The sequence below is a fragment of the Alexandromys fortis genome, unplaced genomic scaffold (assembly GCF_014885135.2).
Source record: "Alexandromys fortis isolate MF-2015 unplaced genomic scaffold, M_Fortis_MF-2015_v1.1 scaffold_3, whole genome shotgun sequence".
NCBI classification, from domain to species: domain Eukaryota; kingdom Metazoa; phylum Chordata; class Mammalia; order Rodentia; family Cricetidae; genus Alexandromys; species Alexandromys fortis.
In genome coordinates this window covers 9,859,926-9,874,653 of record NW_026067909.1, presented here as the reverse complement: position 1 = coordinate 9,874,653, position 14,728 = coordinate 9,859,926, and the positions used below count along the sequence as shown (strand labels likewise).

General features: G+C 44.0%; 1 protein-coding gene across 2 annotated transcripts in view; it reads right to left on the bottom strand.

Moving 5' to 3' along the window:
- The window catches only part of Ap2a2 (adaptor related protein complex 2 subunit alpha 2), a 66,363-nt gene that overhangs the window by 40,717 nt on the left and 10,918 nt on the right, over positions 1–14,728 (bottom strand). For both annotated transcript variants that reach the window (XM_050136668.1, XM_050136670.1), the window contains exon 2: positions 656–724. In XM_050136668.1, coding sequence (XP_049992625.1) covers positions 656–724 — 69 coding nt within the window. The remainder of the gene's footprint in view (positions 1–655; positions 725–14,728) is intronic.

Sequence of the window (14,728 nt, the reverse complement as noted above, 5' to 3'; positions counted from 1 at the left end):
GGTGGTTGGTGGCGCACGCCTTTAACCTCAGCACTCAGGAGGCAAAAGCAAGTGGATCTCTGTGAGTTCGAGGCTAGCCTGGTCTACAGAGCGAGTTCCAGGACAGCTAGAGCTATACAGAGAAACATGTCTTGAAAAACAAAAACAAAAAAAAAATGTTAAAAGATTGTTTCTGCGTTTATTACTCTTCTGATAGTTGTGACAGAAATACCTAAGAAAACAATTTAAGGGAGGGTTTATTTCGGTTCACAGTTCAAGGGTATGTCCTACATGATGAAGAAGTCCGCTTCAGGAACTTGAGGTGGCTGGTCACATAGCATCCAGTCAGTATGACCAAATAAGATGAATCCACGGACAGGCCTAAGGATCACTTTTCTCCTGTGCACACTTGCTTATATGAGCAGGGATCACTAGGGCTGAACTGGGAACATTCCTGAGGCTGGAGGGGTATAGTCAACCCACTTTGTTCTTTTAATTCAGTCTAGAACTCCAACCCATGGTACTACACACATTTAGGGTATCTTCCTTCTTCAGTGACCCTAACCTAGATATCCCTCACAGGCATGCCCAGATGGATCCCGGATCATCAGGTTGACAAAGGACATTAACAACCATCACAAGGCCCTTACTACATTTAGGAAAGGGTAGCACTTACCTTTAAATTTTGATCTAATATTTGCCAGTTCCTTGTTTATCCTCTTTATTTCAGCTTCTTTACTTTTACCTTGGAAAAAAGAATAAAAATACATTTTTTTTTCATTGCCTCTAAAGAAGCACTCATTTCTTCTAGGACCCACATTGAGAACTGATGCCAGAATCAAGGTTTTCAGTGGTGCTGGGGTAAGGAAGGGCTGTGAGCCACATAGATGTCAAACTACAAAGCCCTGGGGTCGCCACTCAGCCTCATAACTTGAAGACAGGAGGCAAGACCAAGGAACAAAATAAAGGCCAGCAGCAGAACCCAAAACCCTAATTGACTGGCCTAGCGTGGTGACCACAAGGCAAGCACCCCATCAAGACCAGATGAACTGGACTCCCAGCCCCTCACAAGGGAGCATCACACCACACCACTGTGTACCTCTGTGCCATACCTCTGAGGCTAGAAAGCACCTACAACACCCAGTGAGAGCTTCCCCAAGTAAGCCATCAGCTATAGCTCATGGAAGCTGACTGCCATGAGCAAAGATGAAATAACAGTTTAACCCCGCAAGTTTCCAACCGTCTTCTCTCGGAAAACCCACAAACCTGTGAAGCCTAGGAAGTCTACCCCCAAGGCAAAATGAAGAAGAAAAGAAATGGAAGAACAGCTACTTCGAAACAGTCAAACTTCTACTACATGTAATATCTACTACTGGGCATCTCCCTTCCTTCCAGGAACACTAGCTTGTTACATGTCTGTCTTTTAACTTTACCTGGACTGATCAAATCACAGTCCAGAGAGTGCAGTGGAATTAACCAGGACCACACATCTTACCAGGTAAGGATAACTGTGTGTACAAACAAGCTGCTGTATGTTTAAATCACTTTTTAAAACAGGAAGAGAATAATTAAAGGGACCAGAAGGCAGCACAGTGGGTAGGACATTTGCTACATGAGCCTGGCAGTCTGGGACTGATCCCCAGAAACCCAGACAAAGGTGGGAGGTAAGACCTGACTCCAAAGAGTTGTCCTCTGGCCTCCACATGCACATCATACTCCCCATGCACATGCAATATTAATAAATAAGATTAAAACTTTAAAAATAGCATTGCCAGGCATGGTGGAGCAAACTTTTAACCCCAGCACTCAGGAAGCAGAGGTAAGGCCAGCCTAATCTATTAGTGAAATCATGTCTTAAAAAATAAAAATAAAAATCACTTCAACAACTGATAGTTGCTCAAAGAGGGAGATGAACTCTTCTTCTGTGCGAGTGTGGGTGTCACTGGCAGATTTCCCAAGCCCCACATCTGTGCATATGAGCAACATTAATTGGACCTAGTGAGGTATTGGACAGAAACAAAACAGAAGACGACATGAAATTCAGAGAGAGAGATGTTGGGGAGGAAATACAGGGGATATTGAAGGAGGGAAATGAGATATGGATATGACAGAAATTTCATGGTGTACATGAATAAAAATCTCAAAGGAATAAAAAAGCAAAAGAAAAATGTAAGTTTCATGCATAAAATCATTACAGACAATGCACACACAGTACCACACATGGCACCCAACTGATATTATGATTTCTGTGTTTTTTATAGACAATTTAAAAATAAATTTGAATTTTAGAGTTCTTTTTAAATAAAATTAAAATGGTTTCAAGTAAAAAATAAAACAGATTCAAGGCCAGAGAGAGGTTACAAGCATTTGCTCCTGCTGCAGGGAGAGGACTCAAGCTGAGTTCCTAGGAGCTACCTACGTCATGCAGCTTACAACTCCTCCAAGTTCAGCTCCAAGGGACTTGACGCCCTTATTCTGGTCTATGAGAACACTATAAGCACATGATGTGTATACATAGCATACATACAGCAAACACTCATACAAATAAAAGTAAATCTTAAGTTGGAGTTGGGGGAAGAATGGGGAGATGGCTCAGCAGCTAAAAGCATTGTCTGCTCTTCCAGAGGACCAAGATTTGATTCCAAGCATCCACATGGCACCTCACAAGTGTCTGTAACTTCAGTCCTAGGGATCTGAAGCCCTCCCGTGCACAGACATACATGCTGGCAGAACACCTGTACACATGAAATAAGCCTAAGTTCTAAAGAAAAAGTTAAAGAAGCCTCTCCATGACAGTGAGAAATGCAAGTGCTGGGGTTGAGGGGGGTGGATATGACAGAGATACACTGCATTCATGTACAAAGTTAAAATAAAAGATATAAATGAAAGATAAAAATAAGCCAGGTGGGGGCTGGTGAGATGGCTCAGTGGTTAAGAGCACTGACTGCTCCTCCAGTGGACCCGGGTTCAATTCCCAGCACCCACATGGCAGCTCACAGCTGTCTGTAGCTCCAGTTCAAGAGAATCTGACATCATTATACCAATGCGCATGAAATAAAGTTAAATAAAGTTTTTTTTTAAAAAAAAAAAAAGCCAGGTGTAGAGGTGGATATCTTTAGTCCCAGCACTCAGGAGGCAAACAAAGGCAGGCAGATCTCTGGGAGTTCCAGGACAGCCAGGGCTACACAGAGAAACCCTGTCTCAAAAAATTAAAAAACAACAACAAAAAAAGATTTAAAAAAAATTAAGGACCCTCTCAGGTTCATCCTGATTTTATGGTTGATCTTCCAGAAGGACAACCCATCTGTAACACCAAACCCAGGCCCAAGGTTGTCAGAGCCCCAACACTGACTTAGCCACATAAAACCTTGCAGGGCCTGTCTTCACACTGCTGCTGCCCAGCTTATCTGCTTCCCAACAAGACAGGCCCAAGTATCACTTATCTCCTGTGCATACTTGCCCGTGAATAGAGCTCACTGTGGCTGAACTGAGAGCATGTTTGAGTCCAGCTCTGCCCTAGCAAGCTCAAGATGCACAGGTGAGCAGGACAGGCAAACAGGATCCTATGCAGCTGGAACACAGAGCAGCAAAGCCTGGAGCCCAACATCCCCTCCTCACTGTCACCAGCCTTGATGGAGCAGGCCTTAGGACCCAGGCTCCCATGAGCGGCTGAAGGCTCCGTCAGGGTGGGCACAGGCTTAGCACTGGTGCTTCATAAATGGCGAGGGGCAAGGTAAGGAGAAGTCTTTTTATCTAAAGTTTTTATTAATACTGTCTTTAACCAGGTTTAGTTCAAATTTATAATCCCAGTATTGAGAAGACTGAAGAGTTGGAGGCTAACCTGGGCTAACAGTATAAAGAAAAAAAGAAAGTAAAAGTTAAGAATAAAAAGCCAGGCTTGGTGGGACACACCCACCCTACCCTAGCATAGGCCTCATCGTCTCCGCATCGCCTTAGAGCATCAGGCCCACCACATCCTGCTCTAAAGAGATATCGGGTATCCCCTGCAAGAGGCCTAGCCTTAGAAGAAAGGCTCTTGGAGCACATGGTTGTCACCTGAGGTCTCAAAAAACTTGGACTGTAGCTGTACAGTTCCTCTGGTGATAAAGGACCACCTGCGTAGAAAGGCTGCTCCTCCTTTCAGAACTGTGGCTATGAACTAGATCATAGACAACATTTACAGAGAAAACAGGACTGTAGAGTTTCATTTCAGCAAAGAAATGTTTGAAGTAAAAAGGGCGATTCATTTTTGAACCTACTTGTTATCCAGAAGCAGTTTGCCTGCAATAGTGAAGAATGGGTTGTGGGGCTTCAGTTATTCTAGAGAGAACTAAGATTTAGGCCATGAAAAAGAAATGAAAAAAAAATCTTAAAAATGAAAGGATTCGCCTACATTGTTTTGTGTTTAACATAAACTATTAACAGCTTTAACTTGCAAAATATTTCATAATCTTTTTTTGCCCTCCCCCCACACTTTGAAAGAGGGTCTAACAAAGAATGTGGTGGCCTCAACTAGCCTGGAACTCATGGCAAGCCTTTCCACCTTGGCATCAGTCACCATACCTGGCTCTCATTTTCTTATAATAAAGGAAAAAGGACCTCTATTAGGAAACATATAAATCCTGATATTATCTGTAACTGATCATTCCATGTAAATCTGCTTTGCAGAGATGTAATACAAACACCCTTTAAAGCCGGGCAGTGGTGGCATATACCTTTAATCCCAGAACTTGGGAGGCAGAGACAGGCAGATCTCTGTGAGTTCAAGGCCAGTCCGGTCTACAAGAACTAGTTCCAGGACAGGCTTCAAAGCTACAGAGAAACCTTGTCTCGAAAAAAATAAAAAATAAATAAAATAAAAAATCATAAACAAACACCCTTTAAATTAAGTGTATAATTACATATTCTAAATACATTATTTAAATTAAAAAATGACACTTTCAGGAAAAAAAACTTAAAAATGCAAGATATTGGCTAACAGGAAGATGGTAAGAAACAATCTTATGAAAAAGAATGTAACTGAAGAGGTATAGAATGCCTACCTGGCATGGCAAGGCCCAGGGTTCAATTCCAAGCACCACACACATTAAAAAAAAAAAAAAAAAAGACAGTATAGTTGCCATGTGTTCAAAGATAACCTGGAGTAGAGTGAGGCTTTCAACAGTGGTAAGTAAAGACGTCTACTACCACACTGAAGACCTAAAATCCAACCCCGCATGCTGTCCTCTCACCTCCACCAGTACAGCGACACTTGCACCCATGTATACAAAATAAAGCTTCAGATAAAAGGTCTACTGTACACAGCAGCTTCTGTTTCGTGTGTGGGTGTTGTATATGTAAGTTGTTTGTTCTTTAGTTTCTTTAGGCTGGATTTCATGTAGTGAAGGCAAGGGGGTGCCTCAAAAAAAACCAAAACAAAGCAAAACAGCTACCTGTGGTGACTTTCTGTGAGTTCAAGAATAACCTGGTCTACACAGCAAGTCCCTAACCTGGTCTACACAGCAAGTTCCAGGACCATGCCTCAAAAATAAATAAATAAATAAATAAATAAATAAATAAATAAAGGATTGAATGGTCAATAGCTAGGCAGGGAGGCAACAGGACACATCGGAAGGTAAAAGTCACAAGCCATGTGGCAGCATGTTGTCTAGTAGAAATGAACTAATTTAAGTTTTAAGAGCTAGTTAAAACTAAGGCCAAGCTTTCATAATTAATAAGTCTCTCTGTGTCATTATGTGGGAATTGGCTAGCAGGACAGAAAAAGACTCGTAACACTAGACCACCCTACTCCCCAAATTCTTTATGGGCCATGGACTTCAAACATCCAGAGTCACATGAAGAACCATCAGCATATGACTGTGTGAGGAGCATGAGTTGGGGGTGAGTGCAAGAGTGGACATAGGTATTTGGGGGACAGTCTAAATGTACAGGATGGGTGAGTGTACAAGGGGAGGGCATACATGAGTGTGCAAAGGGAAGTAAGTTCAGAACCACTATGTCCAGGCAATGTAAAAAAATGGACAACTGTCACACACACCTCCCACGGGAACACAGCAGGACAAGGAGGTGGCAGTACCTACCTGGAGCAGAGTCATCACTCAGAAAACTTAAGTTGCCCCACTCAGTGGTCCCCAGTGAGAAGGAAGACCTGTCCACCCGCAACCCAGAAGCAGCACTGTCCTGAAAGCGTGGTCAGTCCTGGCTCTCTCCAAGTGGAGATCCCAGGTCTGTTAGTAGCCCTGGCCTTTCCAGTGGTTCTGACCTACCCTGTCCTTCAATCCATCTGACCATGGTTTCCCCTACAGAAAATTCAAGTCTTCCAAGAACAAAGAATGACCCTAATCCTTTAAAGAACTACCATTTGCCACCAGTACAGTCCTAAGCCATCTCACCTTCTCCTGGATTGATGCCCTCAGTCCTTCTCCTGGACCAGAGCCCTGTGTCTGCTACCTCCCAGCACTGCAGACTGAGGAGCAGCAGGGGATAGAAAGGAGAGCAGGTCAAAATCTCCTCCATGAGGAATAACCATGAGCTGAGCATGTACGCACAGACTCTGGTACTGCTGCCCCAAGATGGGCAAACGTTTCCCAGTTCTGTGATGGCTCTAGGCCTGCTCTGATACGGAAGACAGCATCACAGAGCCCGACATTACTGTGAGGATCAGGTAGCATGAATGACACAGGTCATAAACATGGCCCTCTTCAAGGTGTTGTTACCTTCACTCAGTTGAGCACAGTGGTCACCAAAAGTTGAACTCTGGAAACGCCACAGAGAAAATTACCCCAGATGAAGTGATATGCAGGATTTAGAGAACAAGGGATACTAGCAGACCTGCCCTCATACGCCCAAATGTTTTGCAGGACACATCTACATTACATGTATGCCCCTGCCTTGTGTCACACTTCTAACCCTCAGGCAGAGGGCCTCATCTTGCTAAGAACAGACCTAGGGAGGGGGAAAAAAACCCACACTTTGTGGCAAAGCATTAGGTTGGGGGTCAGATGAAGTGGTGTATGCCTTTAATCCCAGTATTCAGGATCATTGAATACTGAGATCTTTGGGGTCAGCCTGGTCTACATAGAGAGTTCCAAGCCAGTCAGGGTTATAAAGTGACATTACAAAGCGTCCAAAAAATAAAAATAAAATTAAAATTGGATATAAGCAAGGACTTACTGACTTATTCTGACTTTAGAAATCAATTTTGAAAGGGTAACACCAGTCTGAGTAACTAACAGGCCTGTGTCAACAAGCCTGCCAGACAATCTGAGCTGTGAGATTCTGATCTTAGCCACCTTGACTCTCTGAAATGCAGCAGCAATTTCAGCATGGACTTCGGAGCACCCCTGGCTAATAAGTGACCCAGACTAGCTGCAGACATTGGCCAGGAGCAAGTTGTAATTGGCCACAGTGAGTCTCAAAGAATGCACAGAATGGGGACAGGCTGGGATTGAGCACCTAGGAGAAAGCTCATTCCTCAGCAACAAGCTAGTTAATCATTTCTTCTCCACAGACCAAACTCATCCCTGATGATACTGGTAGGGAATGGCCTATATTACAAAATACCTGCCTAGGCTGGGCATGTTGGCAGACACCTCTAATCCTAGCATTCAAGAGGCTAAAGCAGGAGGATCACAAGTTTGCGGCCAGCCTGGACAGAGCAGTAAGACCTTACAGAAAGAAAGACAGATAGAGAGATAGCAAAACTGTGAGCTTTGACATGTACAATAAAACTCTAAGACAAAGTGAAGAGTTTCAGTCAATTGTATGCAGAGGCTGAAACTCTTCATTCTAGATTGTCCACATTAATGAAGAGAAGCACTGAAGATGGTCACCACAGTAGCCACTCACAACCCAACCACAAGCTGCAAGACCCAGACTGCTGGACTTTCCCACCTCAGATCTTCTACTGACAAGACTACCATCAATCAGAATGCTCTGAAGATAATGGGCAGAAGACAGTGAGTGGCCATGGGTTTGACATGGTTATAGTTAGGGATGCCTCTGTGGTCTGTGTTAATGGGGGGGAGGGGGAGTGTGATCAAAATCCACACCAACAAACACAAGTGAAAGAGTGCACAGACAGCCTGGTGATACATCCTGTGATCCTGAGCATGTGAGCCTAAAGCAAGGTTGACAGCAGGGATATGGAATGAGGAAGGAAAGGGGGAAGGAGAAAAGAAGGAAGGGAGGGAGGAAGGGAAGAAGAAACGAAAAACTTATTCATGGAACATTAAAAAACATTCTGTTGATAAACCCCAGAAGATAACCCCATGTGCCTTTAACACACTAAGCTGGCCCATCTTTTTGGGATATGATTTCCAAACCACATGGTTCACTCACATAAAGCATGTGTGTCATTGGCTTCCCACATACTCAGCTCTGTCTGTCCTCTATCTCCCCAAAGGAAATCATTAGCAGTCACTCACCAACCAGCCTGGGCCCCAGTCCTGGCAACCTCATTAGCTCTTAATAGGCTTGCCTCTTCTCAGCCCTTCATTCAAGTGGGAAAGCACAGGCTGCTTTCCCTCAGCACAACGCTGTTAAGCAGCAGTTAATCGTTAGTGATGTGCCTCTACGCTCCATACTTTGGTACCTAGTATCTTTTGGGGTTCTTTCTACTTTTAGGCTATAAAGAATAACATCCTGGGGACTGGAAAGATGGCTCCTTGATAAATAGCACTTGTTCTTGCAGAAGACCTAAATTCAGTTCCCACACTCACAGGGCAGTTCACAGCCATTCACTAACACCAGCTCTAAGGTAACGAACACCCTCTCCTGACCTCCATGGGCACCAAGCATGCACAGGGTGCAGATATATGCACGCAGACTAAACAGTCATAGACATAAAACTAATAAATAAATCTTTAAAAAAAAACATGCTAGAGGAATGGCTCAGCAGTTAAGAGCACTTATTCTTGCAGAGGACCTAGGTTCCATTCCCAGCATCCACATGGTGGTTCACGACTGTCTGTAACTCCAGTTTTGGAAAATCCAATGCCCTTTTCTGGACTCCTTAGGCATAGTGCATATAAGGTACACAGACACACACAGGCAAAACGCCCATATAAAATAAAAATAAATAAATATTAAAAAAAAAACTTGCCAGGCAATGGTAGCACATGCCCTTAATCTCAGTACTTGGGAGACAAAGGCAGGTAGACCTCTGTGAGTTTAAGGCCAGCGCCTGCTCTACAGAGCTGAGTTCCAAGACAACAAGGACTACACAAAAAAAACTCTGCCTTGAGAAACCTTAATAAATTAACAACCCACAGGGTCAGCCAAAGCTACAATGAGACCCTGTCTCAAAAAAAAAAAAAAAATCACTAGGAATATTTACATGCAGGTTATTGTATGCACATTTCCTTATTCTTAAACTATGCCTCCCAGAGGAATTCCTGCTCTATGGTAACCATATTTTACACAGAGCCACCAACCCCACTGTATGTGCCCACCCTAGACTAGCAGCCAGTCAAGGAGAGGACTTAAGCCCTCCCATGGGAGCCACACTCTGCACATAGATTGCAAGTAAAAGAGAATTTACCCCAGATCCGTTTCAGACACCAGAAAAATCTGTGAGACCCACTCAAGTAAGTTGTGAGCCACAGTGATTAAGGGTTCATTCCTTCCTTCTTTCTCTTTCATGTGTATGTATGTACACATATGTCTGTGGATGAACCTGCCTATGTGTAGAATCCAGAGATAACTCTCAGATATCATTCCTCAGGTACCATCTATACCTGGGATTGTTTTGTTTTCTTGTTTTGTTTTGTTAGTTGGTTTAGGTTTTTCAGGACAAGGTTTCTCTGTGTAGCCCTGGAACTCAATCTATAGACCAGGCCAGCCCTGAACTTAAAGAGATCCACCTGCCTCTGAGTGCTGGGATTAAAGGCCACCACCACCTGGTCCACCTTGGCTTTTTTGTTTGTTTTGTGGGGTTTGTTTTGTTTGTTTTGTAGGGTTTGTTTTGTTTGTTTGTTTTGTTTTGCTTTGCCACTGAACCTAGAATTCATCAAGTAGGTTAGACTGGCTGATCAGCCAGCACCAGAAATTCCCTGTCTCCTCCTTCCCAGTGCTGTTTTAAAAATGTATACCACGGTCAGGCATGGTGGTGCATGCCTTTTAATCCCAGGACTCAGAAAGCAGGTGTAGGCAGATTTCTGTGAATCTGAGGAGAGGCTAACCTGGTCTACACATTGACACCTTGCCTGGCCCTGAAAAGGACAACGCTACATGCAATTTTTTATTTGGTTGGTTGGGGAGAGGTGTTGAGACAGTTTCCCTATGCAGCTGTAGTATAGACTAAACTGGCCTCAAACTCAGACTTGCCTACCTTTGCTTCTCCAGTGTTGGGATTAAAGGCTTATGCCACCTATACCAGGCCTACAGTTTTTTACAGGGTTCTAGGGGTTGAACTAAGACTTTCACACTTACATGACAAGAACTTTAATAAGTGAGCTATCTCCCAAGCCCCAATGGTTTTAAGTGAACCTGTCATGAAGTAACAGGAAGCCAACACACCCACCCATTGCCTCTGCAGTCACCACCCATCCTCACTGTTCATATAGCAAAACTTTTGGAAAAGTTAAGCCAACTATGGTTGTCCCTTGAGCCACCCCACCAGACTTACCTAAATCTTCTTCCTTACTGGTCTATGATGCTCTCCACCCCAATACACCTAGGACATCCTCAAAAGAAGGCATGCACTGTAGTCTGTAGTATCCACGGCCTGAATCTGGGCCCCAGCACTCAGCAGCAGCAGTAGTCACAGCAGCTGCCTCACTTGCTCAGCCGGAGTAGGGAAATGCACAAAACCTGCAGTCAGCTATAAACTAGGGTGGCCAGAGTGATGGTTCCATTACTCCTCCTGGGCTTGTACCTTTCTGCCCTCACCCAGTACGCCCTCCACTCCAGCTCTAAATGTAACGGTACCCTGTATTTCTACCTCTAGCCCGAATCTCTTCTCTAAACTCCTCGCTCTTTCATAACAAGTCTCCCTACTCTCCTAAAGATCTAAGACACCCAAGAGCCAGGCAGTGGTAGTGCACGCCTATAATCCCAGCACTCAGGAAGCAGAGGCAGACAGATCTCTGAGTTCGAGCCAAGTCTACAGAGTGAGTTCCAGGACAGCCAGGGCTAGCTACAAAGAAACCCTGTCTCAAGAAACAAACAAAACAAAACAAAAAAACACCAAAGCTAAGCTTTGGCTCCAGCCTCCTGCCAAAGAGAGGGGATGCAGGCCTGCTGTCTCACTTAAGCAGGAGAGGGACTCTGTAGGAAGTGATTTGACAAGCACTGACTGACCTGGTTAAAAGGAAACCACTCAACGACAAAGAGCCCAATGTGGCCAGCTTCTGGAGAAAGACCCTGCCTTAAACGAGGGAATGAGAGCCAGGTATTGTGGGTTCACACCTGTAATTCCAGTACTCAGTAAGTGGAGACAGGAAAATCATGAGTTCAAGTCCAGTGTCCACTACACAATAAGTACACAGTAAGATGGAGGTCAACAAGCCTACAAGACTCTGAAAGAGAGAGAGAAAGAGACACAGACAGACACAGAGAGAGAAGAGTGAAATAGCCCTGGGCCTAAGGCCACTCTAGTCCTTCCTTGACAGACCAAACTGTTTCCAACTGACAGGGCTTCAGGCCAGAACAAAGCTCTGTGGTACTTATAGACAAGAGGATGATTCAAAACCAAGGTGGGACTCACAATATCTAAATCCTAGAAAAATGTCACCTGTGAGCAACGGAAAAAAAAAAAAAAAAAAAAAGAAAGAAAGAAAAAAGAAGCAACATAAAAGGAACAAGAAGCCAACAGGATAGAGCCGGTAGGGCAGCACAGGGCATTCAGAAGAGATGAGTGAGACATGTGGTGTCCAGCATGTCAACCAGACCTAACACTGCAGATCAGCAGCTGGGAGGGCAGCCCCAGGGACTTAAGGAAGTAGAGCAAAAAGAAAGAAAGACCAACGGTGAGGGCTGAGGAACTTCATGGAGCCTGACAAGCAACTAAAGTGTGGATCAGAATGCAGATGGGTTTCAAAATTGATTAGAACTACAGCTACCATTTCCGAAATCTGGAATGTCCCCCAAAAGTCAATGTGTTAAAGGCTTGTTCCCCAGCTTGAGGAAGAACATGACCTCCCAGCACTGGCCATGGGTGGAAGCAACCTATATGAAGTGGGACACAGGGCAGGTCTTTTGAGTCATGGGGGCTTTGCTCTCCTAAGGGGCTGTGGGCCCCATCCTCTTCTACCCTTCACTTCCTGGTGCTTTTAGTTAAGTGACTTTGCTTCCAAGAAGTCCTGCCACAGGCCCACAAACAATAGGACCAACCACTCAAGAACTGAAAACTCCAAAGCTGTGAGACAAAAGTGAACTTTTTCTCTGTTTAAGTAGATTATCTCATCTATCTTTCAAACTTCGAAACTATAAACTCACTGGCCTAAAACAAACTTAAATCCCAAGGATAAGAAACATTAACTAATGTCAGCCAGGCAATGGCAGCACACTAACTGTGAGTTCTAGGAACTGAACTCTGGTCCTCTGCAAGAGCAGAAAATGTTTATATCCACTGATCAATCTCTTCAGTACCTATTTCAAACAATTTTAAAATCTGGGGCACTCAAGCCAAGAGATCAGACAGTTGACAAGGGCCTCCTTCCAGATGATCCATTCAGGATGGAAGGTGACAGGGTAGAACAGCATCACGGTAGATCTAAGCCAGGTACAAGGCTCAAGCCTTTAATCAAAGTACTAAGAAGAAGGTAAAGCAAGCTACCTCTGTGTAAATCTAACCTAGTCTACACAGAATTCCAGCCAGTAGGGGCTACATAGTGCAACCTGTGTCAAAATATTAATTTCAGATGGGTGTGGTGGCCCATGCCTTTAATCCTAGCCCTCAGGAGGCAGAGACAAGCAGATCTCTGTAAGTTTGAGACCAGTCTGATCTATTCAGCATAATCAGAACATCCAGAGATATGTACGTAAAAAATCCCTCTCTCAAAATCCAAAATAATAATAATAATTTTATGTATTTATTTAGTGTTGGTATTATAAGCGTGTGTCACCATCCCTGACCAGTTGTTAATTAAAAAAAAAAAAGTGCTCCAGTGCCCATGCATACACACAACCTAGAAAAAAATAAAGGAAATTTGAAATATACATCCTCAGAATACCCTTCAAGAATGGTGCTGCATCAAAATCATAGCAAAAATCCTTATTCCAGCACTCAGGAGACAGAAACAGGTGATCTCTGAGTTCAAGACCAACCTGGTCTACACAGTGAGACCTTGTCTAAAAATAAAACAAACAAACAAAAACCATAGCAACACAAGTGTGTTAGCACCTGGAATCCCAGCACTAGAAAGGCAAAGATTGGGGGGGGGGGGGTAATCAAAAGATCAGGGCCAATCTTGCTACGTGGTGAGACCTTGGTTAGAAAGAAAAATCACCTGCAATTTACTATATAGTACAGAGAGAATGTGTCTAGGGATCCCACAGCCCCAGCTTCCACCCCTAGCAAGGCTAAAAGAAAATAAGAATAAAAGTATAGCAAAGGAACAAGAACGTAACACAGAGATCTGTGGTTTTTCTTTTTTGTCTCTCTAGTCTCACCTCACACCCACTATCCTCCTGCCTCGGCCTCCAAAATGTGTCGATCCTAACGGTGCACCTTCACATCCTGCGTGTTTTCTAAGTTACTTGTTTAAAAAAAAGATGAAGAAGCATATTTAAATTAGATCTGCAGCAAAAGTCAGAGGATGTGGAGGACGTCAAGGATACAGCACTTCACAGAACTGGATCCACACCCTCCCACCAAAAGGAAAACAATGACAAGAATGTCAGCTTCAAAAGGCAGGGATGGTGGTGCACGCCTTTAATTCCAGAGGATCCCAGGCCAGCCTGGTCTAAGAAGTTGAGTTCCAAAACGTCTAGAGCTACCTAGTGGGACCTGATCTAAAAACAACACAAATGAGCAAAGAATGCCAGCTGAGCCAGTCCCAGCAGTCGAAGGACAAGCCAGGGAGTACCTGCCTTACTCTTACTTCTTAGGAGAGTGACTTGCTAGTCTATGAAGGGACAGTTAAATACGGCAACAAAGGTTTAACAGGGAGAATTGACTGAATGCAGCCAACAGGGCAGCATACCAGTCTTCCCAGCTACTCCTGAAGCTGAGGCAGGAAAATGACTGAACCCAGGAGATGGAGGTCAGCCTAAGCGATGTAGCCATCACCACAGAGTGTGTGCTAACAGTGGTGAGGAAAGAGAGCATACTTTAAATTCCTTGTAAATAGACTCACAGCAGCCCACAATACCAATAAGCTTAGAACTGGTCAAAGATTTTCTAATTTCTATAGGCACAATGAGGTTAAAAGCAAGACTCTGATCTGTTGTTGGTAATGTGACCAGCAACAACCACCTCCACCAAAAATAAAAAAAAGCTAATGATCTGGTTTTTGTTGTTTGTGGGTGGTTTGGTGTTTTGGTTATGGTTCAATTTGGTGTCTTCTCAGAAAGGTTCTCAAGTCATCTAAGGCTAGCCTCAAACTTGCTATGTAGCCTGATCCTCCTGCCTGCCTCTGCTTCCCAAGTGCTGGGGTTCCAGGTATGCACAGGCTGTGCTTTGGTCAGAAGGGCTTCTGTAGGAGGAGCCTCAAGATACAAAGCTGGGCTGCTTGCTTGTTTTTTGGTTTGGTGTTTGTTTGTTTGTTTGTTTGTTTGAGATAGGTCTCTATTAGCTGTCCTGGAC